The 26,927-nt window shown below is 46.3% G+C and overlaps 6 protein-coding genes across 6 annotated transcripts; 2 read left to right on the top strand and 4 right to left on the bottom strand.

The window, feature by feature from the left end:
- Positions 1-11,660: 11,660 nt before the first annotated feature.
- Positions 11,661-12,729, bottom strand: VC83_01181 (uncharacterized protein). The gene is made up of 3 exons (XM_024464866.1): positions 12,382-12,729; positions 12,164-12,310; positions 11,661-12,105 (listed from the first exon to the last, which is right to left on the bottom strand). The coding sequence occupies exons 1-3, from the start codon at positions 12,526-12,528 to the stop codon at positions 11,932-11,934; spliced, it is 468 nt and encodes a 155-aa protein (XP_024328030.1). The 5' UTR covers positions 12,529-12,729; the 3' UTR covers positions 11,661-11,931.
- A 361-nt stretch (positions 12,730-13,090) lies between these two features.
- VC83_01180 (uncharacterized protein) lies at positions 13,091-15,176 on the top strand. The gene is made up of 3 exons (XM_024464865.1): positions 13,091-14,638; positions 14,685-14,945; positions 15,007-15,176. The coding sequence occupies exons 1-3, from the start codon at positions 13,414-13,416 to the stop codon at positions 15,141-15,143; spliced, it is 1,623 nt and encodes a 540-aa protein (XP_024328031.1). The 5' UTR covers positions 13,091-13,413; the 3' UTR covers positions 15,144-15,176.
- VC83_01179 (uncharacterized protein) lies at positions 15,142-18,243 on the bottom strand. Its single transcript, XM_024464864.1, has 4 exons — positions 17,153-18,243; positions 16,977-17,106; positions 16,268-16,928; positions 15,142-16,208 (listed from the first exon to the last, which is right to left on the bottom strand). Exons 1-4 carry the CDS (start codon positions 17,724-17,726, stop codon positions 15,972-15,974), a joined length of 1,602 nt encoding a protein of 533 aa, XP_024327623.1. The 5' UTR covers positions 17,727-18,243; the 3' UTR covers positions 15,142-15,971.
- Positions 18,244-18,248: 5 nt separating this feature from the next.
- On the bottom strand, positions 18,249-19,840 carry VC83_01178 (uncharacterized protein). Its single transcript, XM_024464863.1, has 2 exons — positions 19,627-19,840; positions 18,249-19,575 (listed from the first exon to the last, which is right to left on the bottom strand). The coding sequence occupies exons 1-2, from the start codon at positions 19,648-19,650 to the stop codon at positions 18,718-18,720; spliced, it is 882 nt and encodes a 293-aa protein (XP_024327622.1). The 5' UTR covers positions 19,651-19,840; the 3' UTR covers positions 18,249-18,717.
- On the top strand, positions 19,837-21,384 carry VC83_01177 (uncharacterized protein). The gene is made up of 2 exons (XM_024464862.1): positions 19,837-20,410; positions 20,464-21,384. The coding sequence occupies exons 1-2, from the start codon at positions 19,911-19,913 to the stop codon at positions 21,233-21,235; spliced, it is 1,272 nt and encodes a 423-aa protein (XP_024327615.1). The 5' UTR covers positions 19,837-19,910; the 3' UTR covers positions 21,236-21,384.
- VC83_01176 (uncharacterized protein) lies at positions 21,385-26,926 on the bottom strand. Its single transcript, XM_024464861.1, has 5 exons — positions 26,677-26,926; positions 26,530-26,596; positions 23,526-26,476; positions 23,255-23,468; positions 21,385-23,205 (listed from the first exon to the last, which is right to left on the bottom strand). Exons 1-5 carry the CDS (start codon positions 26,752-26,754, stop codon positions 21,437-21,439), a joined length of 5,079 nt encoding a protein of 1,692 aa, XP_024327614.1. The 5' UTR covers positions 26,755-26,926; the 3' UTR covers positions 21,385-21,436.
- Between the last annotated feature and the right edge of the window lies 1 nt (position 26,927).

Genomic DNA, 26,927 nt, shown 5'->3' with positions numbered 1-26,927 from the left:
CCATAGCGTTCAACAATAAGGTTTGCCATTGAAGATGTGTGTTATGCGAAGCTATATCCCACCAATTCCTAACCCCTTCCGGTGTTTCCAGTAGTATTGCCCATATACGGGAGGCTCTCGTATACGGGCCCGTATTATACTTAAGTATTCCACGTGATCCTTTCACAATTTTCAGGTCGTCGTGAAAACTCTGCATTCTATCCTTACGTCTTATGATTCAGCCTACATCATGGCTTCTGAACCTTCTTGTAATGGTGGGTGCACCAGATGTGAGAATCTAGCCACCCAAGGAAGTGTCATACTGACATTCGTTGCACTCAGTTTGCTATCAAACTCAGAGCAAACTTAGAAATCTCCTCCTCAAACCTACAAGTCACTATACATATCTTGGCTTATCACACCAACAACAAGAGTAATACTACTCAACGATTGCTGCAAACTCTTCTACTACATCTGTTTATGCTACATACATCACGGCATATCATTTGGACACTCATTGAACAAGTTATTAAGAAAATCTCCTCCTTAAGGGGGTGGGCCAATACTACCACATGGCATATCTCTACCAACTAGAGGCCTAGGAACATGAATGATAGCTCTAGAAGCTTTTACAACCCTCTATGATTCATTACATGTCATCGCTCCTTAGTTACCCACAAGATTGGTTAAGTTATGACATAATTTGTCTATAGGGGTACTCTGACCTTGGACCTCCTTTCACTTCGTATAGGCTAGAAACCCAAGAGATGGTTCTATGGGATTCTCTTACGTTCACTACATGATTAGCAAGCTAGTTGTGGGTCGCACTTGATTTCTAATACATTTACCAAGCCTGGTTAGTCATGGAAAGTCATGGAAAATGAGAGAACTACACTCCTTTGGCATAAATAGGATTGCCCTTTCCTTAAGAAAGGGCAAGCAGACAATACAGTAAATCGACTATCACATACTTCCACGTCTTTTCCAAGCTTCCAAGCATTGATCTTGTTACTCCTTGTTTCTGAAAAGTCAGTGAGGTGTTAACCTCTGACTTACCCCTGAGTTCCCAGACTCAACATTTGTTGCAACTTGTCTGAACCACTTCACTACATCACACACCTGATTGCTGCGTTGTGGAATAGTCTAAGCTACGACCCTTTGTCAGCCAGTCATAACTTAACCAATCTTGTGGGTAATTAAGGAGCGATGACGTGTAATGAATCATAGACAGTTGTAGAAGCTTTTGGAGCTATCGTTCATGTTCCTAGGCCCTAGTTGATAGAATGATAGTCGATTTACTGTATTGTCTGCTTGCCCTTTCTTAAGGAAAGGGCAATCCTATTTATGCTAAAGGAGTGTAGTTCTCTCATTTTCCAAGACTTTCCATAACTAACCAGGCTTGGTAACTGTAGTCGATGTAAGAGAATCCCATAGAACCATCTCCTAGGTTCCTAGCCTATAGGAAGTGAAAGGAGGTCCAAGGTCAGAGTACCCCTATAGACAGATTATGTCATAACTTAACCAATCTTGTGGGTAACTAAGGAGCGATGCGTGTAATGAATCATAGACAGTTGTAGAAGCTTTTGGAGCTATCGTTCATGTTCCTAGGCCTCTAGTTGATAGAGATTGTCATGTGTAGTATTAGCCCAGTAACTAAGGAGTGATGTCATGTAATGAATCATAGAGGGTTGTAGAGATATGTTATGTGGTCATATCGGCCCAGTATAAGGAGCAATGACGTGTAATGAATCATAGAGGGTTGTAGCAATCATTGAGTAGTATTGCTCTTGTTGTTGGTGTGACAAGCCAAAATATGTATAGTGACTTGTAGGTTTGAGGAGGAGATTTCTAAGTTTGCTCTTGAGTTTGATAGCAAACTGAGTGCAACGAATGTCAGTATGACAAACAGGCTAGGTATTATGGCAATTCAAGCTGTTGAGTGCTTGAAGTCTTGGTTTAAGAAGAATAAGAGTACAGCTTTGCCGTTTGTAGATGATGAGCTGTCAACACTCCCAGATATATTGTTGCAAGAGGCAGCAATGACTATGATATCTAGCTAGTTCAATATGTTCTGAAATTTACAGGGTTATAGAGTATACAGTTTTTACAGCTTCAATTTTTAACATTACATGAAATACTTAAGTATTGCCCGTATTAATACTTAAGTATTGATACAGAGCTCACTAGTATCATAATGGCCTGAATACTTAAGTATTTGTAATGGTGGGTGCACCAGATATGAGAATCTAGCCACCCAAGGAAGGGATGAATTTACTAAGACAACACACTGTCTTAGGAAACAGAGCCAAAGGGTTGTAGCTTAGACTATTCCACAACGCAGCAATCAGGTGTATGATGTGGTGAAGTGGTTTAGACAAGTTGCAACAAATGTTGAGTCTGAGAACTCAGGGGTAAGTCAGAGGTTAGCACCTCACTGACTTTTCAAAACAGAGAATAACAAGATCAATGCTTGGAAGCTTGGAAAAGACGTAGAAGTATGTGCTAGTCGATTTACTGTATTGTCTGCTTGCCCTTTCTTAAGGAAAGGGCAATCCTATTTATGCCAAAGGAGTGTAGTTCTCTCATTTTCCATGACTTTCCATGACTAACCAGGCTTGGTAAATGTATTAGAAATCAAGTGCGACCCACAACTAGCTTGCTAATCATGTAGTGAACGTAAGAGAATCCCATAGAACCATCTCTTGGGTTCCTAGCCTATAGGAAGTGAAAAGGAGGTCCAAGGTCAGAGTACCTATAGATAAATTATGTCATAACTTAACCAATCTTGTGGGTAACTAAGGAGCGATGACGTGTAATGAATCATAGAGGGTTGTAGAAGCTTCTAGAGCTATCGTTCATGTTCCTAGGCCTCTAGTTGGTAGATATATGCCATGTGGTAGTATTGGCCCACCCCCTTAAGGAGGAGATTTTCTTAATAACTTGTTCAATGAGTGTTCAAATGATATGCCGTGATGTATGTAGCATAAACAGATGTAGTAGAAGAGTTTGCAGCAATCGTTGAGTAGTATTGCTTCTGTTGTTGGTGTGATAAGCCAAGATATGTATGGTGACTTGTAGGTTTGAGGAGGAGATTTCTAAGTTTGCTCTTGAGTTTGATAGCAAACTGAGTGCAACGAATGTCAGTATGACATGATCCCCCTTTTAAGGACGTTTGTGGGCTGTCTGCTTGCCCTTTAGCCAGGTGGCTTTCTTAGAAAGAAATTCTAGAATGAGCTTAGATGCATTTTTTAGATTTCTCTTAGGCTCCCAAGTGTTGTCACTTGTAGGATAGCCTTTCCACTTAACGAGGAAGTAGTCCTGACCTCTAAGTGTCTTTTTGTCAAGGATAGACTCTACTTCATATTCTGGTTGATCCAAGATCAGAACAGGAGGTGGAGGAGACTGAAGTGGTCTTAAGGAACTTTCTTGTGCCTTAGACAAGAGAGATGCATGGAAGACATTATGGATAGTCCAAGTAGGTGGTAATGCAAGCTCGAAAGCATTCTTGCCAATAGTCCTTGTGATCTTAAAAGGTCCAAGTCTTTTAGTATCAAGTTTGTCTGAAGGTCTAGTAGTTGTGATATGTCTTCTAGACAAAAAGACTTGATCACCAACTTTGAATTGTGGTGCAACCACCCCCCTGTTAAAGGCCTGAGCCTGCTCGTCTTGTGCACGCTGTATTTGAACCTTGAGATAGTCCTGGAGGCCCTTAAGGTAGATGATTCTTTCAGTAGCAGAAGGGTTTTTGAAATTTTCAGGACAATTCAGTTCTGCCACTTCAAACCTAGGGTGATAACCATAGTTTGCATAGAAAGGTGTCTCTTTTGTGGTGTTAGAGACTGTGTTGTTGTAAGCAAATTCTGCAAGATGGAGAAGATCTGCCCAGTTGTCTTGAGCATAGTTTGTATAAATTCTTAGATATTGTTCAAGTACAGAGTTGACTCTCTCTGTCTGGCCATCTGTTTGAGGGTGATAAGCTGTAGAGAAGCGTTGTTCCATGTTTAAGAGTTTAGAGAACTCCTTAAAAAAGTTTGAAGTGAAAACTGCTCCCCTATCTGAGATCCAGTGTCCAGGAATTCCATGATATTTAAAGACCACCTTGAGGAATAGCCACGCAAGTTCAGAAGCTGTGATAGTCTCATTGCAAGGCTCAAAGTGTGCCATTTTTGTGAGCCTTTCTACCACCACAAGGATAGAGTCATAAGGGGTAGCACCCCCTTTTGGGATAGAAGGAGGCAACTTGACTATAAAGTCAATGGATATGGAGTCCCATGGGCGTTCTGGTATAGGTAGAGGCTGCAAGAGGCCATAGGGCTTTTGCCGTGTAGGCTTGTTCAAGTTGCAAGTAGTGCAAGAAGATATATAGTCTTGAAGAGTAGTCCTTAGACTAGGCCAGTAGAACTTTCTTGTTAGAAGTTCATAAGTTTTTGCAAAGCCAAAGTGCCCTGCAGCTGGAGCATCATGGAACTGCTGTAGGAGGTGTAGCTGTAATCGTTTATCCCTTGGGACATAGATATAGTTCTTGAATAAGAGAAGTCCATGCTGATTTTTTGAGAAATTCTGTAGTCCAACTTTCTCAAGAGAGGAACCTTTCTTCTGGAGGTATTCCAAAGTTCTTTTCGCAAAGGGATCATGGTTGTAAGCATCTTTGAATGCTTTAAGAAGTGTTGCTGAGGGTGTATAGTCTTTAAAGGTCTCTGGTTCCTGAGAAGAGGTAATGGGGGCAACTTGGTCTTGAGGGGATAAGTTTACCCCTAAGTCCTCTGTAGTACTAGGGTTGCTTAAAGATGCTGCTATAAGCTTTGCTGAGTCTAGCAGAGCCTTTGTATTGCTAGTTTTAGCAGAATCTTGGTAGTCATGTCTTCTTGAGAGGAGATCTGCTCTTTGATTCTTGGCCCCTGAGACATGTTTTATAACAAAGTCAAAACCTCCTAGTTGTTCAGACCACCTTGCTTGTCGTCGATTGAGCTGTTTAGTGGTTGTAAAGGTCAAGAGATTTGAATGGTCACTGTAAATAGTGATAGGATAGTTTGCCCCTTCAAGGTAGCATCTCCAATGCTTTAGAGAACATACTATGGCAAGCAGTTCCTTGTCTGTAATGGGATAGTTTTGTTCAGCTGCTGATAGCTTTCTTGAGTAAAATGCCACAGGCTGTAGCTCTTCTTGTTTGTCTTTTGGAGCTTGGTATAAGATTCCAGAAATGGCAAAATCTGAGGCATCTGTCTCAAGAGTGGCAGGTTTCAAGGGGTTAAAGTGTAGTAACATTTTCCCTTCTTTAAATTCTCCTTTAAGAGCATCGAAAGCATCTTGCTGTGTCTTATCCCAGTGATACAAAGTGTCCTTGTGAAGTAATTGAGTAAGGGGTAAAGCCAAGGATGTATATCTTGGTATAAACCTCCTGTAATAGTTGGCAAACCCAAGGAAATACTGAACCTCTTTAATGCTGGAAGGAATAGGCCACATTTGTACTGCTTTTGTCTTTTCAGGGTCCATCTGAATGCCTTCTGTTGAAATTCTATGTCCTAAGAAATCAACTTGAGACATATGGAAAAGACATTTCTCAAGTTTGCAAAAGAGTTGTGCTTGAGATAGCTTCTCTAAGACTTGTCTAACATGTAGAACATGCTCTTGAGTGTCTAAAGAGTATATAAGAATGTCGTCTAAGTAGACAACAACAAAGATATCCAAGTAAGGTCTTAGAATATCATTCATGAGAGCTTGGAAAGAAGCAGGTGCATTGGCAAGCCCAAAAGGCATTACCTGGTATTCAAAATGACCATAGCGTGTTCTGAATGCTGTCTTCCACTCATCACCTTCCTTGATGCGTATCAGGTTATAAGCTCCCCTGAGATCTAACTTGGTAAAGATCCTTGCTGAAGAGAGCCTATCTATGAGCTCAGGGATAAGGGGTAAAGCATATCTGTTTTTAACAGTGACTGCATTAAGGCCCCTATAATCAACACAGAGACGCAAGGAGCCATCTTTCTTCTTGACAAAGAGAATGGGAGCTCCTGCTGGTGAGGAAGAAGGTCTGATAAAGCCAGAACTAAGGTTCTCATCTAGGTATTCTCTGAGAGTTTTCAGCTCTAATTCAGATAGAGAGTAGATAGGGCCGTAGGGAGGCATTGAGCCTTCTGCGAGTGGTATCTCATGGTCATAAGGCTGGTGCTTTGGCAGAATTGATGCCTTTGCCTTGTCAAAAAGATGTTGGTAGTCTTGGTATGCTAAAGGCAAAATGACCTCCTGAGATGATTTCTCCAAATCTGAAGTAGCTGCTATCTCCAGGACAGGTTGGAAAGGTTTAACCCATATCAGAGATGATATATCGTCCATAGTTTGGTCAAAATCCTTGATCTGGGACAAGTTTGAGTCTTGGACCTGAATAGGGGTAACTGAGGCTTGAAGGGTTTTTTCAGTATTGAGCTCAGGATTTGAGCTAAACCCAAGCGATAAATGCTTCCAATTGATAGTTGGATCATGCCTTTGAAGCCATGAAAGACCTAGGATAACTGGGTACTTCATTGGTATAACATCTAAAGAGATGGTGTCTGAAAATGTTGATTTTCCTAGGGGAATCTCAAGTTTGAGTACTGGGGTGTTGCAGGTAATGGAACCTGAACTGATAGGAGTTCCATCAATGACTCGGAGCAACTCTGGAGTGCGTTTGGGAATTGTAGGTAACTGGTGTGTCAAGATGAGGTCTTGAGATATAAAGTTGCCTGTTGCCCCTGAGTCTATCATAGCCCTTGTAGACAACACCTGTTGTTTGAAATGGAGTTGAATAGGGATTAACAGGTGTGTGAGACTCTGAGAAAGCACCATCGACACATCTTTGTTGTCTAGGGGAGAAGTTATAGTCTCAGTTGAAGTTGTGCCTGCTAGGGATTTTTCAAGTTTTTCAGGAATAGCAGTTGTGACTGTGTCTGAGGCTGCTATATGTTTTGAATCAGCACTCCCCCGTGCTGAATAGCACTCCTGAATTCTGTGTCCCCCTTTGCCACAGTATAAACAAAGGTTGTTGTCCATTCTGTGTTTTCTTTCTTGAGGGGTAAGTTTACCCCTTTTCAGTTTTTGAGGGTATCCTGTAGGCTGAGGTGCTGGATTTGCTGTAGATCTCTTTATAGAGGCGTCTAAGTCCATAGGTTCAGGTGCTGAGTCCTTAGCAGTTGGTGTAGAGGTGTAATTGTTGAAATTTCTTGTTGGATGCCAGTCTTGGTTTGTCATACTGACATTCGTTGCACTCAGTTTGCTATCAAACTCAAGAGCAAACTTAGAAATCTCCTCCTCAAACCTACAAGTCACCATACATATCTTGGCTTATCACACCAACAACAGAAGCAATACTACTCAACGATTGCTGCAAACTCTTCTACTACATCTGTTTATGCTACATACATCACGGCATATCATTTGGACACTCATTGAACAAGTTATTAAGAAAATCTCCTCCTTAAGGGGGTGGGCCAATACTACCACATGGCATATCTCTACCAACTAGAGGCCTAGAAACATGAACGATAGCTCTAGAAGCTTCTACAACCCTCTATGATTCATTACACGTCATCGCTCCTTAGTTACCCACAAGATTGGTTAAGTTATGACATAATTTATCTATAGGTACTCTGACCTTGGACCTCCTTTTCACTTCCTATAGGCTAGGAACCCAAGAGATGGTTCTATGGGATTCTCTTACGTTCACTACATGATTAGCAAGCTAGTTGTGGGTCGCACTTGATTTCTAATACATTTACCAAGCCTGGTTAGTCATGGAAAGTCATGGAAAATGAGAGAACTACACTCCTTTGGCATAAATAGGATTGCCCTTTCCTTAAGAAAGGGCAAGCAGGCAATACAGTAAATCGACTATCACATACTTCCACGTCTTTTACAAGCTTCCAAGCATTGATCTTGTTATTCTCTGTTTTTGAAAAGTCAGTGAGGTGCTAACCTCTGACTTACCCCTGAGTTCTCAGACTCAACATTTGTTGCAACTTGTCTAAACCACTTCACCACATCATACACCTGATTGCTGCGTTGTGGAATAGTCTAAGCTACAACCCTTTGGCTCTGTTTCCTAAGACAGTGTGTTGTCTTAGTAAATTCATCCCTTCCTTGGGTGGCTAGATTCTCATATCTGGTGCACCCACCATTACATGGTTCTTCTCCTTTCTTCTTTCAAAAAGCCTATCATCAAGTCTGACAGCTTTCTCTATAAGCGTTTGAAGTGTTGTAGGGCGTTCTTCTTTGCTGAGTTCATCCTTAATAGAGCTCTTGAGCCCTTGGTAGTAAGTGAAGACTAAGGCTTCTTCATTCCAAGTCAAGTGAGAAGTGATTCTCCTAAATTCTGTTGTATACTGAGCAGCAGAGGTCTTTTGACATAGCTTCTGTAGCTCTCTTTCTGCTGTAGCAGTTTCGTTGATGTCTCCAAAGGTCCTGGTAAGTTCCTCTTGAAACTGGTCATAAGAGGTAATCAAAGGTGTAGTGGTATTTTGGTTGTTGCCACTAAGTCTTCTAAGATATGGCTCAAAGAAGTTGAATGCAGATCCACGGAGGTAGCTGGCAGCGAAATAGATCTTCTGAATGTCTGAGGTGAACTGATGAGGCCTGAGGGTGAAGTAGATGTCCAGTTGCATAAGAAATCCCTTCAACTTCCTCCTGTCTCCATGGTATAAATCTGGTGTTTGCACTTTAGGAAGTGCACCTGGGGTACTCGAAATAGCCAGAGGAGCTGTGGGAAGCTCTGTATGATGTGTCTGAGTTGAAGATTGTGTTGCTGAAGTGTTGGCTTGAAAGGTGTTTTCCAAATTCTCAAGTTTGTTTGCTATAGTTTGTATAAAGGCAAACAGTTGTTGCATCTGCTGTTCAGCAGTAGTTGTAGGAGCTTGGTCGTCCTCCATTGTAGTATCGAAGTGCTGCTATAGAAATAGTTGAAGCTTGAAGCAGGCAAGGTGTAATGGTGGGTGCACCAGATATGAGAATCTAGCCACCCAAGGAAGGGATGAATTTACTAAGACAACACACTGTCTTAGGAAACAGAGCCAAAGGGTTGTAGCTTAGACTATTCCACAACGCAGCAATCAGGTGTATGATGTGGTGAAGTGGTTTAGACAAGTTGCAACAAATGTTGAGTCTGAGAACTCAGGGGTAAGTCAGAGGTAGCACCTCACTGACTTTTCAAAACAGAGAATAACAAGATCAATGCTTGGAAGCTTGGAAAAGACGTAGAAGTATGTGCTAGTCGATTTACTGTATTGTCTGCTTGCCCTTTCTTAAGGAAAGGGCAATCCTATTTATGCCAAAGGAGTGTAGTTCTCTCATTTTCCATGACTTTCCATGACTAACCAGGCTTGGTAAATGTATTAGAAATCAAGTGCGACCCACAACTAGCTTGCTAATCATGTAGTGAACGTAAGAGAATCCCATAGAACCATCTCTTGGGTTCCTAGCCTATAGGAAGTGAAAAGGAGGTCCAAGGTCAGAGTACCTATAGATAAATTATGTCATAACTTAACCAATCTTGTGGGTAACTAAGGAGCGATGACGTGTAATGAATCATAGAGGGTTGTAGAAGCTTCTAGAGCTATCGTTCATGTTCCTAGGCCTCTAGTTGGTAGATATATGCCATGTGGTAGTATTGGCCCACCCCCTTAAGGAGGAGATTTTCTTAATAACTTGTTCAATGAGTGTTCAAATGATATGCCGTGATGTATGTAGCATAAACAGATGTAGTAGAAGAGTTTGCAGCAATCGTTGAGTAGTATTGCTTCTGTTGTTGGTGTGATAAGCCAAGATATGTATGGTGACTTGTAGGTTTGAGGAGGAGATTTCTAAGTTTGCTCTTGAGTTTGATAGCAAACTGAGTGCAACGAATGTCAGTATGACAGTATTATACTAATGGGAACACTGACCCCTTCCAAATATGCCCCTAAAGGCCAGCGCCCCGGAAGCCTCCTTGAATGTTGCTTTCTGTCATTGCAATGTTAAATGCAGCGTAGAAGGCAGGAAAGAAGTCATCCTTAGTAATATGAGAAATATGAGCCCACATCATATCTTCAATTTGCCGACCATAAGCCCTTTTCAATAGGCTAAAACAGCCAACATCAAGTGGCTGGAGTAGATGAGAGGAATGAGCGGGCATACTGTAAGGATCGTAAGCCTAAGGGTCTCACGGGAGTCCAGGGAACCAGGTCAGGAGGCAGGAAGGTATCGTATTCTGTAAGCACAATAGGTCTACGTAGATACATCGACTATTGACTGGAGGCCTTCTTCCGAGGCCTCCAACCCCTTTTATCTATGCACCTTGTGCCCTATTTTACCGAGCCCTATGGGCTGCTTATGAAAGGGACCTCACGTGGTGGCACGTGATGGCCTTCCTTACACATACAGAGAGTTATAATGTTGTGTTCTTTGCAGTACTCCTCAAACTTGTCCTAGTGGTGGCTCTCATGACCAGTGTGTTAAATAGTATAAACCCGTATACTGCCAAGCACTTTTCCTAACATCATAGAGTCTGAGCGGGTTCCAAATAGGAAAATTTGGGATAAATAAACATTGTGTTACTGAGGTTATTATCATGTTGGTAGAGCAACTATCATGCACGTGCTTTATGCTGGCATGTGCATTCCTTGGCAGTATACAGGTTCATACTATTTAACACACTGCTCATGACCATCAAGGACTAACAAGCGATAACCACCAACACTCTGCAGCTTTGTGTGCTTCTCAACATGCTGAATCCAATCCATGCCTCTCTCGTTTGTAGTCCAGCCATTTTCAGTAACAGCAATTACGCAATCGCTTGGAAATCCACTAATCTCATACCAAGATGTAAGGTGGTTTTTGCCTGCAACAATGACGAATGGCGGCACTGCCCAACCCGAGAACTAATTGGATTACTGTAACCCATTGCCAGGCTGTACCTTCTTTGCTTTTGCCCACCCTGAGCTTGTTACAACAGTAGCAGTTGAGATAATACCCATCATAAACCCAGTCTCATCAAAGTTGTAGATATCTGCTTTATAGATACCATATTTCTCAATTGTGTTACACACAAGCTCAAACCAGCCACGTATAAGTTCTGGATCTTCACACTTAGCCCTCTGGTAGTCGTATTTGCGCTAGAAGCGTGCCCGGAGCTCTACACGCCGCTTAACAAAGTTTGAAGCCTAACACGACCCAACGCGTGGCGCGTCGTGCGTTTCAAGTAGTCGATTTGCCATATCTGCAACAATAGACAACTGAGGAGGAAACCCTTTGGTAGCTAGGTCGAGTATATATTGAACAAGGACTGATTCCTCTAAGTTAGTTAATTTCTGTAAGTTGGCTTGAATATCGCGTCGTGAAGGTATGCCTAATAAACGACGGCCTAGCTTGCGGTGGTCAACAGAATAGATCTTAGCAGCAACTCGAGGACGTAACTTTGGTCGCTTTATATAGCTTGGAGAGCTAGCATCAACTGGCTTTCATCATTTTTCTAGGGCATGTTTTGTTGTTGAGTAATTTAAAATTTAGTTGGGGGGTATTGTGGTCGCGATATTTTGGCCGGTTCGCTTGTTTGGCCGGTTCGTTATATATGTACGTGGTACTCGAGTATCATTCATTACCCATAGATTTCCTCTTATCACATCATCACTTCTACATCTATATTTTATCATAATATCAATATTTTTTTATAAAAAAATGTCTTCTCAATTTCGCAAGTACCAACAAGTGGCAAAGTAGTAATTAATCGTGTCGTGTGAACTATAATAATATAAAGTGGTATCCTTTGCTTCTCACCCCACCCGCTAAAACCGGACTGCTGAAAAGGCTTCTAACCATTAAAACAAGTGCAAATCCATGCGAGTATTAAAAACCGTCACCATTATCCATCTCACGCAGTGTTTCCTCATAGGTAGTCGATGCCCATTACCACCGCCCTGCGGTCAACCTTTCGTCAAGTAGGCCGGTCGATTAGACCACTGCCCTTCCGGTGAACTGCGACCTGTTGTGCCTGTGCTTGAACCAGTAGATGCCAACGGCGATCGACGAGACAAGCCAGAGGAGCATGTTGACCAGATCAACCCAGACGGCGTTCTTCATGCGCTGGATATCCTTGTTGCCCTCTGCGTCTTCCTTGATGAACAGCTATAGATTCTGTTAGCCTAGTCCCGCGTATCCCCAACACACCCAGAGGGTAGCCCACCTTGCCGAAGATGCCGAACAGAACAATCCAGAAGAACAACAGCAACGTATCCCAGACGAACAGTATCGACATTTTCTTCATCGTAACAGGGATCAAGTAGATCAGCGCCGTGATGGCGGAGAAGGTGCCGACGACGATGGCGTATGCCTATGCGACAGATGTCAGAATGCGCCTCGATGCAGTCGAACTGCGGAGGAAGTGAGTGTGAGTTGACTTACCCATCGGCCATCAGTAGCGTGATGCGCCTTTCGCGCGGATGTGATGTCGACACCATAGAGGCCGCAGACGGTGAGCGCGAGGATGAACTGGAAGAAGCGCACGACGCCGAAGGCGAGGTAAGTCATGGGTTCATTGAGGATGGCCATTTTGACTGTATTGTATATTCTGTCGAGTGGTATGGTATATTCTCTTCCCTTTCTTTGATTGTGCAACACTTCGGTTTACGATTTTACCCCTCGCTAAGTATGGCGGGTGGCGGCGTTTATATGTTGATCTCTCAACAGAAAAACAGAAAAACAGAAAAACAAAAAAACAGAACTGCTGTAGCTTGGTAGCTTGGTAGCTTGGTAGCTTGGTAGCACACAAAGGTTAACGCGCGCGGCTATCCAAAACAACGAGCTTTCGTTACAGGTTACAGAACGTTGCGATAAGTTACTCAGTAAACGATTTGATGTAAACGATTTGATGTAAACGATTTGATGTAAAGGAATCACAGTGCGACAGAGTTTTCTGGCTACTTGGCGCATTCTATAGCAGCAATACTCGCCATCTAAAGCTACTTATTTCGCATCAGTGCCTTCCCTGTTTTTTTTTGCCCGTTCTCCGTTCTCGACCGCGACGATCGGCTAAATAGCGGAAGGGGCAGTGTCACTGACGTCACTTTCGACCGCAGCTTTGCTTGGAGCTTTATCGGAACGCGTCGGTCTAGGCTGGACTAGGGTACATCCGGCCGCTTTTAGTGCAGGGCATTCAGGGCTGGCCGGAGCTAACGGGTGCCGGTTTCCACCTCTATTGCGCCTGTGATATAAGAACTACGGAGTATATTGCGCTGTAAAATAAAGGAGACTCTCCGCAAACTAGGCGTGACGGCGAGATGCTAACGTGACTTTCTATTGGCAGGGGTTTAGAGTACGACCTATGCTAAAATACGGAGTATAGGAGAAATCGATACTTGCACAACTTTTGAAATTCTTAAACGTAAAGCAAAGATCGTCGACACAACTGTCGCCCGCACACTTGGGAAGGTCGACATGTACCGAGACTTTGCGAAAGCCGAGAATCAGCAAGGACTTGAAAAACAGTTGGCGGGCCTCGAGTCTCTTGCAGGCAGGGTTGTCGCTACCATCCGAAAGAGGTTTGAGGCTGGGAATGAGAATGTCTGGATAACCCGTCTAGAGCGTGATACGTTGCGCAAATTTCTATTTATTATGAAATACAGGTCCTCGAACATGTACAAGCGTTTTTGTCCTGAGACTTTCGAGGACTATTCTGCTGATGACCGAGAGGAGCTGTTAAAATACGTACGCGGGAAAGATTTCGAGAAGCCGATCGATGTGTGGTTCGACAACATCAGAGCTATGTTAGAACTGGAAATGGATCCAGGTGGTAAGTGGATGGAAGAAATTAGGAAGCGTGCCTATCCTGCCGACGCGGAATGGTTTGTTCACCATACGCAAAATATGTTTATGGCCTTGTGCACGCCATCAGAGCAATATGATGAGTTTTTACTGACCGAGAATGGCTATGGAATCCACGAAGGACCAGTGAGTGGTCAGGTGGATCCTAGCACTGGTAAATTTACCGCAACATCCTACACCGAGTACCACGTCTTTGCAGTCATCTCTCCGAGGTTAATGATTGTGCTACGAAGCTTTATCTTGCCTAATCCTATGGAAGACAACTTACAAGGTATAAGAGAGTTTAGACAGACCGTGTATCGGATTTGTGCTAGCACGCATGTCAATCCGAATGAAGAACACTCTATATTAGCGGACCTACCGATATTGCAGGCTCACAATTCATACACGAAGTACAAAAATGGCATGCGAGTTTTGCTCAATGGCGAGGATGGGAGCCATCGAAATGATCACCGATTTTGTTTTCGATTCTTTCCGGTTGCTACTGATCACGTTGACAAGATCAATGGTATTATGCTCGAGGAGTCCTACGGCATATCTACGATAGTCTTTGGATCTCGCACCGGAGCTCGGAAGATATTCGAATCCTATCTGAGCGCCGTTCCTCTTGTAGAATCTGGTTTTAAGACTGTGAACGGCAAGCCAGACGACCCCAGGTTGATTTTTCTCCAAAAACTGGAGCATGTCGCTAAGCAGATGGGTTCTAATGTTGTGGCCGTCTATCGCACAAGAAATAATGCGCCTACGGAAGAGGAGGAATACGAAGCAGTCGCTCGGATGATGGAACTTACCCCCCCCGAGGAAAGGGGTGAGCATATGCAACTCTATATGCGACTTGGTAAGCAGTATCGATACATTTGAATGTATTTACTAACTAAATGCAGGTGGGTCCTATGCGGCATTGATGAAGGACTTAGAGCAGGCCCGGAACATGTTGAATATGAGAATTAAATTCGACGTTTGGTCTACGGGGCTAAATGAGCGTTTCCGGAATGATATCCGCGAGAATCTCCAGAAAATATTCAGCCAGCTCCCTGTGTGGCGACTCTGGTATTATCTCAAGCAGGTGCGGAATATGGTACTACGAGGTCGTTCTATAGAGGGAGGTGTCATTGCTGATGGGCCGGAGGACGTGATCGCAAAAGGTAGTACATTCCTATGTGAGATATTTACAGGTTGCAGATAAACTAACATATATCACTATAGTGAGCCATGTGATCCGCAACGAGGCCATAGCTCGTCTTATGTTCGCTGTTGTGCTTAATCAAATATCCCTCGTGAATCATCCAGACCTTGAATTCTACCCCACGATCATCTCCCCTCGTGAATCATCCAGACCTTGAATTCTACCCCACGATCATCTCCGAAGCCTCGTGGCGTAGCATTTCTCGAAATAAACAGATTACTTTCAGTTCAGTAGGTAGTATATGCGATAGTGGTAAGTTGCATATCCATATTCATGTTCGCAACCTAAGACAATAATATAGGTATCCATGAGATAGAACAGAAAGCTCGATTGTTACGAGACAAGTTACAGAAACCAGATTATCTCAAGACATTCGCAAAACTCTTCTTACCAAAAGATGCGATAATTAGAAACCCCCTGTGGTCCGACAAAGAAAATGTCGAGATGCACACACGCTTTCATACTCGAATCGTATTCCCAGGCCTCGTAGAAAGGCTGGGGCAGGGGGAGGAGGATGAGTTATACGAGGTGCTTTTCGATATTGCATATCCTTGCCCGTCACCATTCTGCGTTTTTAACAATGAAAAGAAGGCGATACAGGCATATCAATGGATTAACTCTATGGTGAGGTAGCAGTCGCATATCTGTTGGTGTCTATCGGGTAAGGGGAAAGGGAGTCGCCGTGATACTTGACGGCCGCGGAAATGTTGTTTCAACGGACAAGATCGTTCTGCGAGAATAAAATTCCTTAGTATGTCGTTTATAGTTATACTGCTAGTTTTCTCTATATGATTCGCATAATCCTTCAATCTCCATATCCCAAGAGTAAAGAGTATGGTAAAAAAATCCTCATAACCCCACATGCCGCCAATAAGGCTGTTGCAATGCCGCATAAACTATCATTCTCTGGCCCAACAATATGCCTAGTCATAAATCATATCCACGCAAACCAAACCGCCCATCTCTCATAGAGCTCTAAACAGGCTCAGTAATATACCCTCGTCGATCGTCTCGGCGTATCAAAGACGATCTCCCCCCGGTCAATGATCCTCTCCTCATCATACATAGGCTCGGCACGCGACCTCGAAGCCTCAATCGTCAGCATATCCCTCTCCCTCTCTCGAGGCCTGGGTTGCTCGCGTTCCCACGCAATCTCGCGGATCCTGTTCCTCCTGTCTTGGACAATATCATCCGAGAGGTCCACGAGCTCAACAACATCATCCTACGTCGATTAGCATAACCATTCAGACCAACATGGAGGCGTCATGGGGCGGGACTTACATATTTCATATACCGAAAGACATAGAAGAAGTACTCCGTCTCCTCGTAATCGTATCCCATCACCTCAATCGCCTCTCTCACCACCAAGTCCTTCGTAATCTCCGTCCACAGATCCCCGAACCTGTTTCTCGGTTCTGCCACCGGTCGGGACACTCTATTTCTATCAATGCTAATCTTCAACGTATCTCTTTCTCTATCCATCTCCCTCTCTCGTCTCATCCCGCGTCCCATCTCCATTTGTATATCTCTCTCCCACTCCCTCTCCCGATCATAACTCCCCATACTATCCCTCTCCGGGATAAACTTGCTCCTCCTCACTCCATTATACTTCTGCCACGTAACCTCCTGGCTCCCCCCCGCGACACCATCCATCCTCACCCTCTCCGTTCCGGGTGGTACGTCGATGATCTCCCATTTCTTAGTGGCGCCGTTGTACGCCTCGCCGATATAAGCACGTTCGTCCGTCTTCCTCGCATAATACTCTGCTTCCCAATCATTGGGACGTATGCGGCGATCTCTCGAATCCCTTGCATCTCTCGCCGAGGACACAGAACGGCGAATGTCGGTGCGGGCTCTGAGGCGGTCTCGTTCGCGGTCTCGTTCGTAGATCTCGTCGTCGTCGACGAACTGGGGGCGGCCGTCACGATATCTTCGTTGTTGGCTAGGGAAAGTTAGCTTGGGTTTAGAGGGCGGGTATTGGGGGACTTACGATCGATGGACCTCAACATCAGTGTCGCCCGGCCCGGTGACTATGTCTATCTCAGTCTCTCTGATATCTCCCCGGGAGCGTTGAGACCGAAGGCGCAGAGGTGGTGTTGGGACCGCAACTGGTTGGTAACCTGAAGAACATTAGATTGTTCGTTAAGCAGTTTCAAACCCACATACCATGATCTATATGTCTATGATGCGTGATAATCTCCTGGTGAATCGGGGGTGCCCGAATAACAGGAGGCTCTCGAGGCATCCTAGCACGCGGCTCCGGAGAGCTAGACGGCGACCTTCGTCTTTCTCTCTCCCTCTCCACAACTCTTACACTAGTTCTCTCCCTCTCATGTATCGGACTCGGCAACCTTTCCCTGTCATACAACGGACTTGGCGACCTCTCCCTCTCCCTCTCCCTCTCCACAAACCTCGCCCGCCTATACACCTCTGGCTCCTCCACAATCCTCGTCCTCACACGCTCCATAGACGGCGACCTCGCCCGCGGCGGCGTATGGCGCCTAAACGTCTCCACCTTCCTCTCCCTCAAGACCAGCGGCTGGTCATCATCCACGCGCCCATAATCATCCTGCAGGAAGGCTACCTGGCGATCACGCTCCTCCGCCGCGGGTCGGCGCCATAGGTCCTCTAGGTCTCGTGATCTCAATGGCGCCGGCCGCTCCGCGAGCTGGATTGGAGCGCCGCGTGGCGGGCCGCGGTGGTAGTCCCGGTCGTCGTAGTCGTCCCGCCGTCCGGCCATAGCTAGGCAGCGACGCTTTTCAAGGCGGTGATTGAGGGGTGGTTTGACTCGAGGCTGCAGCTGAGGTCGGAGGGAGGATTTTTTTACCCAACAAAGGAAGGACGGACGCGCGGGAGGAGTCGTTTGTTCTGTTGGCAGGAGGGATTTGGGGGCGGCGGTTGTTGATGGGGGTGTGGTGTGGGGTAGTATTGTGCTGTAACCTGGTGGGTAGCAAGGCTTGGCTACCCTGTTACACCAAAATTAAGCCACAGATGGCCCAGACGAACCTGTAGTGATTAAACTTGGAAATGGCGGTCCCGGTCCAGCTGATTCTTGTCAAATCAGCCGTACTGCCTTACTTGTAAGCAAAGTAAAGCGGACCATTCATAGCAAGGAATGTGCTTGAGTGAAAGCAACCCCACCAACAAGGAACTCCAGCCGCCGCCACTTTTACGATATATGAAGTGAATATATGACAACACAGTACACTCCAACAGAAAAAGTAGCTAAATAGATACATAATTAAAAACAAATACGGAGTGGCCGGTGAGCTAATTTTTATATTCAGTAGAGCTGCAGCTATCATGCAGTGCTTTTGAAACTATTCCAAACATGGTTCTCGAATCCTTCTAGATGAAGCACTGCCGATCCATGTGCCATATTTAATAGCTTAAGTCGCCATGCCTCCATACAAGGGTGACTTCCTATCCTTATCCTCATCGCAGATGACAGCTCGTACTAAGCCGTTGGCCAAGCGCTTTAATTTCTGCAAGGCCCCTCAGTAGAAATGTGGCATCGTTTTCACATTGCAAGCCTTTGCGGGACATAAGTCCATCGCTATTTGGCTGATCGGTTCCGTGATTGGTACCTCGATGGCAATGCTGGAAGTCAGCTAATATCGGCGTAGTTGAGATAGCGCAGGTAGTAATATATCCTTTGCCACGGCTCATCAGGATTCGATTTCTGGCGTTCATTCCACCCATGGGTATGAGTGTTCTCCGACGATGACCTCTCACTTACACTTATGCCTCATAGGCTTTGGTTTTCTCTTCTTAAAAACTACGCCTCCAACAGCTTCGCCTTCTTCCTGCTTTACATCAGCGCTAGCAACAGCTGCACTTTCTGTCTGTAACAATGGCTCATCGGATGGTGGCTCCGCCTTAATACCAGCAGTCTCATCCGGCTCAGCCTTGACCAGGGAGCTATCAACTGCCTCGACCTTCGGGGTCGCCGCAGTGTCACTGGGAGGCTCTTGTTTCGTCTCCAAGGCGCCCGGATCCACTTTTGGAGCGGTAACTCTGCTCAACAACTCGTCGAGGTCATCGTTCTCTGTGTCTGCTCCGGGATGCTTTCGATACGCGGAGCCCCATTTGCTCTTCTTCGCCTGCACTATCTCCTCATCTTCATCTTCAGCAACCCGTTTCCTGACTCCAAATCCTAGAGCCTCGGGCTTTTTCTCGCCCTCCCCCTCTGGCGCAATGAGCCGTTGTGAAGTAACCTGCCACTCCCCAGGCATTGCCATCTCGCCCCTGAACTCATCGGGTATACTGATCCCTAGCTCCGCAAGTTGGGAAGCTTGTTGCTTCAGCTGTGATGGCGTCGCTTGCCCTTTTGGTATTCTTGGGGTTGGCGCGCGCCCAAATGCTGAGCTGGAGCTTTCGCCGCCAGAGCTCCCAGACGCAAGCCCGCTTAGCCTGGCGATTTCATTCTTAGCTTTATCCTTGTCCCTCTCTTCATTTTCATGTGTTCGATGTAGGTCTCGTAAGAAGCGCTTTAAATTGCCTTGATGTTTGGGTGTCGCATCGTGGTTTGCCTTTTCGAGCTTTGTGTCACGGACGTAGATTTTACAGTGCTTGCACCAGTATTTGGGCTGGTTGAACATTAGCTGAGATCTATTGAGGCAGGGTAACTCCAAACTTACTGTGCTTTTCCAATATTCGGACATGGCTGCTTCTTGAGTCGAAACTGCAGTGATGCTGTGGTTGTTGCCTCCGACGTGAATTTAGTTGACGAGGCTGATGATAGGGCGAGACGGACTTGGCGACTGTCAGGCTACAGCCGCGCGCAAGCTCCCTGTGATTAGCCAATAGTGCTAGAGGTGTCTGGGATGATGTCTGTAAGCAAGGACGACGGAGCATGTTAAATAATTGTTACGGGCAACAACACCCAGCCTCCTCTTGTCCACCTTACGCCTGAGCTCTAAACATGGCTTTAGAAGCCGCTGCCCGCGTGGCCTTATCGTCATCTGCGAAGGCCATTGCTTCCCCAGCAGCCATCTCAGCAAGAGCTATCCGACCTCTACCCGTTGGGATATCCGCACACAGAACGACCGGGTCCATTCTTCCCCAGCATAGGACTCTTCATACCTCCCCGAGGAGGCCGAGTAACAACTCTGGTCTTATGGGCCTAGGCGGCTCTTCAATTCCGTCGTCATACTTCCAACGCCCCTCGCTCCCAGCAAATACCATCATTAGATTCGTGCCCCAACAAACAGCATGGATTGTCGAGCGCATGGGAAAGTTCAACAGGATACTGCAGCCCGGCCTTGCGATACTGGTGCCATTCCTTGACCGGATAGCATACGTCAAAAGCTTAAAGGAATCTGCGATCGAGATACCGAGCCAAAGCGCGATCACAGCCGATAACGTCACACTTGACCTGGACGGCGTTCTATATACTCGGGTGTTTGATGCATACAAGGCGAGGTAAGCCGGAATTCTCATCCTTTTACAAACTCAGAACCTCATTCGTTGTGTAGCTACGGTGTTGAAGACGCCGAATATGCTATCTCCCAACTGGCGCAAACCACCATGCGCTCCGAAATCGGACAATTGACTCTCGACCACGTCCTAAAAGAGCGCACGGCGCTCAACTCCAACATCACAGCCGCCATCAACGAGGCCGCACAAGACTGGGGTGTCACCTGCCTCCGTTACGAGATCCGCGACATCCACGCCCCCGAGGAGGTCGTCAAGGCCATGCACAGACAGGTCACCGCGGAGCGCTCGAAGCGCGCCGAGATTCTGGATTCCGAGGGTCAGAGGCAGTCGGCGATCAACATTGCCGAGGGACGGAAGCAGAGTGTTATTCTCGCATCTGAGGCCTTGAGGTCGGAGCAGATTAATATGGCGAGCGGAGAGGCGGAGGCGATTCTGCTGAAGGCGACGGCAACGGCGGCGGGTATCGATGCGGTGGCGAATAGTATCGCGACTGGCAAGGAGGCCGCACAGGGAGCTGTCAGTCTCAGCGTTGCAGAGAAGTACGTCGAGGCGTTCGGAAAATTGGCGAAGGAGGGGACGGCTGTTGTCGTGCCCGGAAACGTTGGGGATATTGGAAGCATGATCGCCAGTGCGATGGCGGTCTACGGCCAAGTTGGTGATGCGCAGGCTAAGACGATGGCTGCGCGCCAGTTGGAGGCATCGAGGAAATGGGATGCCAGCGAGGAGCACTCGGGGCTGAGCGAGTCCCCTAATGAGGAGATGAAGAGGAGCATGTTGGCAGGCTTCGAGAACGCAACACACAAAAAGTAAAGAGGCTGGGATTTGGCCCAGGGTTGTAAATATAGTAAAATCGAGTCCGACGGAGCGTCACTCATCTCATTTCAAGTCTACTGTAGTCTTCTGTAGGTGTACGGTCAGCATAGGCCAGGCGCAACAATTCAAGATCATTTAATGCAATTTGGTTGAACTAATAATACATGATATGCTCTGCCTCTATCAACTGCTATGTGTTTACAATCCAAACTCCACCCCAACTTGATCGAACGCTTTTCCAATCCACTCTAAAGCCTCCTGGTCCCTACCGGCCGCTCTCACAGCTTGTGCTAAGAACGGGTACAGTCTATGCAAATGCTTCTTGCTATCACTTTCTACGCCAGGCGCATCAGGTATTGCGTCGGGCTCACATCGCAAGTCTACCAGGGCCTTCAATATCCAAAGCAGCTCCTTGCGCTGGCTTAGTGGTTGTGGCATGCAGCCCCTGAGAGGTTGATCCGCCACATATGCTCTGATAGTCACGCCTGCGCGTAATATGAAGAAAGGCGCTGCGGCCTGTGCGAGCTTGACTCGTGCTGGCGACGAATCGGTGAAGCTCAGAAGGTATACGAGCTGGTCGAGGCAGACATAAGACATTTTTGTCCTTGGAGACGGCGGAGGATCGATTGTGCGGCCTTTACGCGGAGCGTAGAGGGTGGCGAGCAATTCTTGGTTAATTTGAGGGAGTTCGGATGGAGAAGCGGCGTGGATGAAGGAGGTATGGAAGAGAGATTCGGCGAAGGATCGGCGCGTCTTGTCGGGGATGAGGTGGTTACCCAGCGAGGGTATAATGAGGTTCCGCAGGGAGATGAAGGACTGGATATCAAAATCTTGGTCACTGTTAATCGTTGCGAGATCTGTGACTGTGCTGCAATCGGCCGCCATGATCCCGTTTGCGATTTCGATAATAGAGGCCCATATTAGGCGCAGATTCTCATCGGAAATCTTAGCATCTGCTATCTTTGGAAGAGTAGCTTCGAGTATGGCGATTGCCGTGCTTGTGGCGCGTCGCCAAGGTGCTATGCTTTTAGTCTTGGTTTTGAAGCCGTATTTCAATGCGACTGGCATTGAAAGAGCCGTTAGTGATCTTGTAACGGCTCCATTGGCATATATTTCGGGGTCGGCGGCATGAGAAGTAATTAACGATTCCAATAAACCCATAGATTCTTTAGACAAGGCGATGTAAGTTGGTTTCTTGCCCGGGGCGCTCTGATCGCGGTTTTGGAATGCAAGGGACACAAAGTCGGCCACTTGCTTGATAATGGCGCCAGGAATTCCCTTAATGTCCGTACGTAACAACTTCAGAGATTCGAGAACATTCGTTTGGAGCGGGGTAAGATATTCTATATCTGCCGAATAGTTTCCAATATGAGCTTGTTCCGTTGCTTCTCGAAGAAGGTCCAGTATGCGTTGAGTTCGTTCAGTATCAACATATTGCTGCATTAGCCGGTATAGTTCTTGGAGACATGCGATATAGGCAATGAGACAATCTTGATTGTTTTCTTCTGAGCCTGAGACAAGGGGCAGCCCACGAGACCATTGGGCCCAAACCAAATCGGTGGACTCTCGTGATAGGTTTGCTGAGTCTTTCGATTCTGTATTTGTCTGGGCTAGTATTTGCCGTAAAGCCATGAATACGGCACTGTTGATATCAAGATGACCAAGCTTTAGTAGAGTATCAAAGTGGCTCAGTAATGACTGCCAGCAGTCTGGGAAGCCTTCATGGGTAACCAGAACATTGACATAGGTTGCTAGTAAATTAGCGACGCCATTTAGGACGACGATTGTTGTCTCGATCCATGCCTTTCTCTCCGTTTCGGAAGTCCGCCTGGTATTCGCACCACTCAGTTGAGACGCTATTGAAAGAAGCATCTTGAATATGACAGAGTCAAAGCACATGGACCAAGCTTGCGGGCTGAGATGGTCTCCATAGGCATCAAATATCCTCAGCAGGGTATGGATTGCACCTGCAAGTTGTAAGTTTCAATACCAACTGAATACTGGGAAGGCACATACTGTTTCTGAGCTCCAATCTCTCGTCGGTTGTAACGGTGGTCAGACGGTGCAACAAAAGTAGCCAAAGCGCGGCGTTCGAGACAGCCTGGTCATCACTCTTTGCCTTCTTGTGGAGTTGATCTTCATCGGTCGAATCGATCACATCTTTATCTAACGAAAATGACCCGCCTCTGCTTGATATAAAATCCGAAACAACCCAAAAGAATGTTACAGTCTATTTTTCGTCAGAAATAAAGGTCGTGTAAAGCCTGGGGCAATACGAAAAACTTACCGTTAAGCAGATGTTGAAGTCGTCATCTTGGGTACAAAATTGGTAAAGGGTATCAACGAGTATTAAAAAGCAAGAATTTGGCAGTGATGTAAGAAAGTCGGAACAGATTAATTCAAGAGAGTTGAAAGCTGATCGAACAAGCCTTGGGGAGCGTGTTCCTAGGAAGCTCGTATTATTTGGACGAGACGAGTCCAGGTTTTTGTCGTGCAGGAAGACGGAGTCTATGATCTCAAACGTAATGTCCCAACCAGTGATGAGGTTTTCTCCACAGTGCTCCAGAATGCTTTTGAGTCCCTCCAGTACAATTCTATGGACCTCAATGTCCGTAGGAACTACCGATGTTGATACCTTGCGATCTTCTTCTTGTAAAGGCTTCAATGCACGTCGCAATGTGTCAAGCAAGCGCCACTGAAGCGGACCTCGGACATCTTCAGAGGCGGACGTAGGGACATTGGCAGCCTCAAGGACTATACGCACGACGACTTCCGCAGCTCGCTGCCTTATAGGAGATGCGACAGCTGGCGTCGTTAGGGCGGATATAAGCTCAGAGGTCAGGATGGTCCAGCCTGATACTTCGGGGTCAAATGAAATCAGGCGATCGATATTGATACTTGCAATATTCCCCAACTTAGCCAGTGCGAAGAAATCGCCATGACTTTGGGAGGATACGGATGCCGAAGTGCTCATCACTCGCCGGTGCGTGTATGATGCCTTGCGGCTCGCTGTCGGAGAGAGGGAGGCCTTATCAATGGAATTTCTCGTTACATCTGCTTCGTCTTCTCGACCAAAGAGAATACACAAGGCGGCGACGACATGCACGAACGAATCATTCGGAAAGCTAGCAGTGCTTTCAAATAGCCTAGAGGCTGCGGTTTCAACCGCTTTAATCTCGGTGCCAAAGTTCGCAAGCAGGGCTGAGCCATCTGCACTCTGTTGTGACTCTTGCTTAAACCCTGATGAAGAGGGCGGCCGGCCAGTACCCTTACTTGAGAAAAATAAGACGAAATCTGCCTGTTGAAGGGTTTCCAAGATGATTAGCCATGCGGCATCGTCTAATGTCGGACCGAGGGCAATTCCGAGGTTGAGCAGAGCTCGAAGACAGAGTAGATTTCGCGTATTGAGTGAGGCTGGTGCAAAATCAGCAGATCCATGCCTTGTCCTGTCTGCCATGCTTGAGGCATTGCTGGCTAGGCTATCGACGCTGAGTAAACCTCTCGCATTGCTAAAAATTCCGTGACTCTCAGGGCCAGGCGTAGTCGGGGTGGACGGGGGGCCAGTTAAGCCGGTGAAAATATTCGGAGGAACGGCGGCTTTACCCAAAGTTGTGAGGAACGCATCTCTGGGTGTAGAAAGACGGAGAAGCCCCGCCACATGCGTAAATTTCTGGAATGAGCGCACCAGACCGTGGAAATATTCTGCATCCAAACATGCGTACATAAAAGTAGAACATGTGGCCAAAATAGCAGGCCAGCAACTGTCTACAATACCAGCGCAAAGTTTAACTTCGCTATATGATGCATGGTCTTCAAGTAGAAGAGGGTTGAGAGGAACAGGTCCCTTTTTGTGTGACGGCCCTCGGTCTGCCTTATTGCTCGTAGCATCAGCAATATTATCTGCTGCCTCGATGACATCCTTCGCTGCATCACTACCTCGCGGGCCTCTCTTTCTTGACTTGGAATCACTCGGAATGGTCAGAGGTAAAATAAACTTTGCGAGCCCTTCAGCGAAGCTATTGATGCAAGTCAAGGCGAGCCCATAGATATAAGAATCAGGAATCCCCGGTGGATCGGACTTGTCCAACTGATCAATGCATGGCACCCTCATGGAGCTCCACTGCACGCTAATACCAGCAGAATGTTCGTAGGGCCCTGTGGAACCACCAATTATTCCTGGTATACCAGCCGCCTCCAGCATAGCTTGATCATTTGATTCGTTGCTCGACGGATTGGCTGATGGCACAGTGGACTGGCTTCCCAGGCCAACTACGGCAGGCTTCTCCGAGCTCAGTCGAACAAAGGCTGCCATCAGGTCGCCCAGAATCTTCTTCTTCCCTGGCTGTGCATCGTATAGCGAAAATATCTCCCTGGTAAGAGTTGCGTCTGCAAATATTCCTCTAAAAACTTCCAAACACAGAGACCGCCGCCAAAGCGTGGAGTCATGATCCAGCATATGAGTTAGCAACCCCACAGCCATTTCGCTCTCTAGAACAAGGATCCGAAGGTGTCTCCGAAGCAATGTGTACAAAATCCGTGTAACCCGAACTGTCGTGGGAAACGTTAACTTCTCGGACATAGAGCTGATAATGAAAGACATAAGTCTCGTGCGAAGGACATTTGCCTGCTCCGGGTGTTCCAAGAAGACATCGGCATGGTTGGTTAAAATCGATTCAATCAATTCTAACACAAAGGTTTGCGGGAGGCCGGCGACTTTCAGAAACTGTGGCTTTTGGGATTCTGTCAGGAGACAGAGGTCGTTGAATACTCTGTAGGCATCAAAGGCAGACGCCCTGACTTGAACTGTTCCCTTTTCTACCGGCGCCTCGGCAATAGTAGGAATTTCGAGAAGGACCCCATCTTCAGTAACGACCTTATCAAAGACTGTAACTACCAGTTGCTGCAGAGTTGCAGCTGCGGTGTTGTTCACAATACCATTCTTGCTCGCTTGGAGAATGGTGCAAATATTCAAGACACTCGCCAACAGCTCGCCCTGAATATCTTTCCCATAGTTTTGAAGCAAGGAAGGAAGAGCTTGCAATAGCTTCAACTGGACATCTAGCCCTGACGAAGTTGCTTCAAGGAATGCCTTCAAGACTTCCTTCAGCCTGAACCTTGGGAGCCCACGTGACACAACAAGTCTTTGCAAGCAAACAACTGCAATGCCCGTGAATTTTGCATTCTTCGTTCCGCAAGCAATGAGAAATGGGGTGACAAAGTTGACCCTTTGGCTTAGATCTAGTTCATCTATGTCAGCTGTGTGGTTCAGTAAAGAGAGGGGGCTGATATACCAGCAGCTACCTGTGCTTCGGACGTAAACCGTAACGATTTAAGCTCTTCTAAAGAATGTTCCGCGGCCTTTGTGTGGTCAGCTGTGCTCTCGCCAATATCAAGTGGTCTTCATCGCTGTATAGCTCGCGAAGCTAAAGGGGACATACTGTACGGAGCTCGGTGTGCTTTCTCTTGCTCTCCTGGATGAGATTGGAAAGCTCCGAACTAAGAATCTGCAACGACATCTTGCCTATTTCTTCCCATGCCTTAGATGGTAATGGCGCCTCTACCTTTCCATGTTTTATAAGTTGTGAATTTACCCAAACCTGGCCTCTTCCTACACAAGGTACCACGCCCTGAGATGTTCATGCCTTGTTTTTGTGCCTTATATATAAGGTCTGGACGCGATTCCACAAGT

This window comes from Pseudogymnoascus destructans, assembly GCF_001641265.1.
Source record: "Pseudogymnoascus destructans isolate 20631-21 unplaced genomic scaffold scaffold_2, whole genome shotgun sequence".
Taxonomy (NCBI): domain Eukaryota; kingdom Fungi; phylum Ascomycota; class Leotiomycetes; order Thelebolales; family Thelebolaceae; genus Pseudogymnoascus; species Pseudogymnoascus destructans.
Note: the sequence above shows the minus strand (reverse complement) of the source record. Positions and strands in the feature narration are given on the sequence as shown.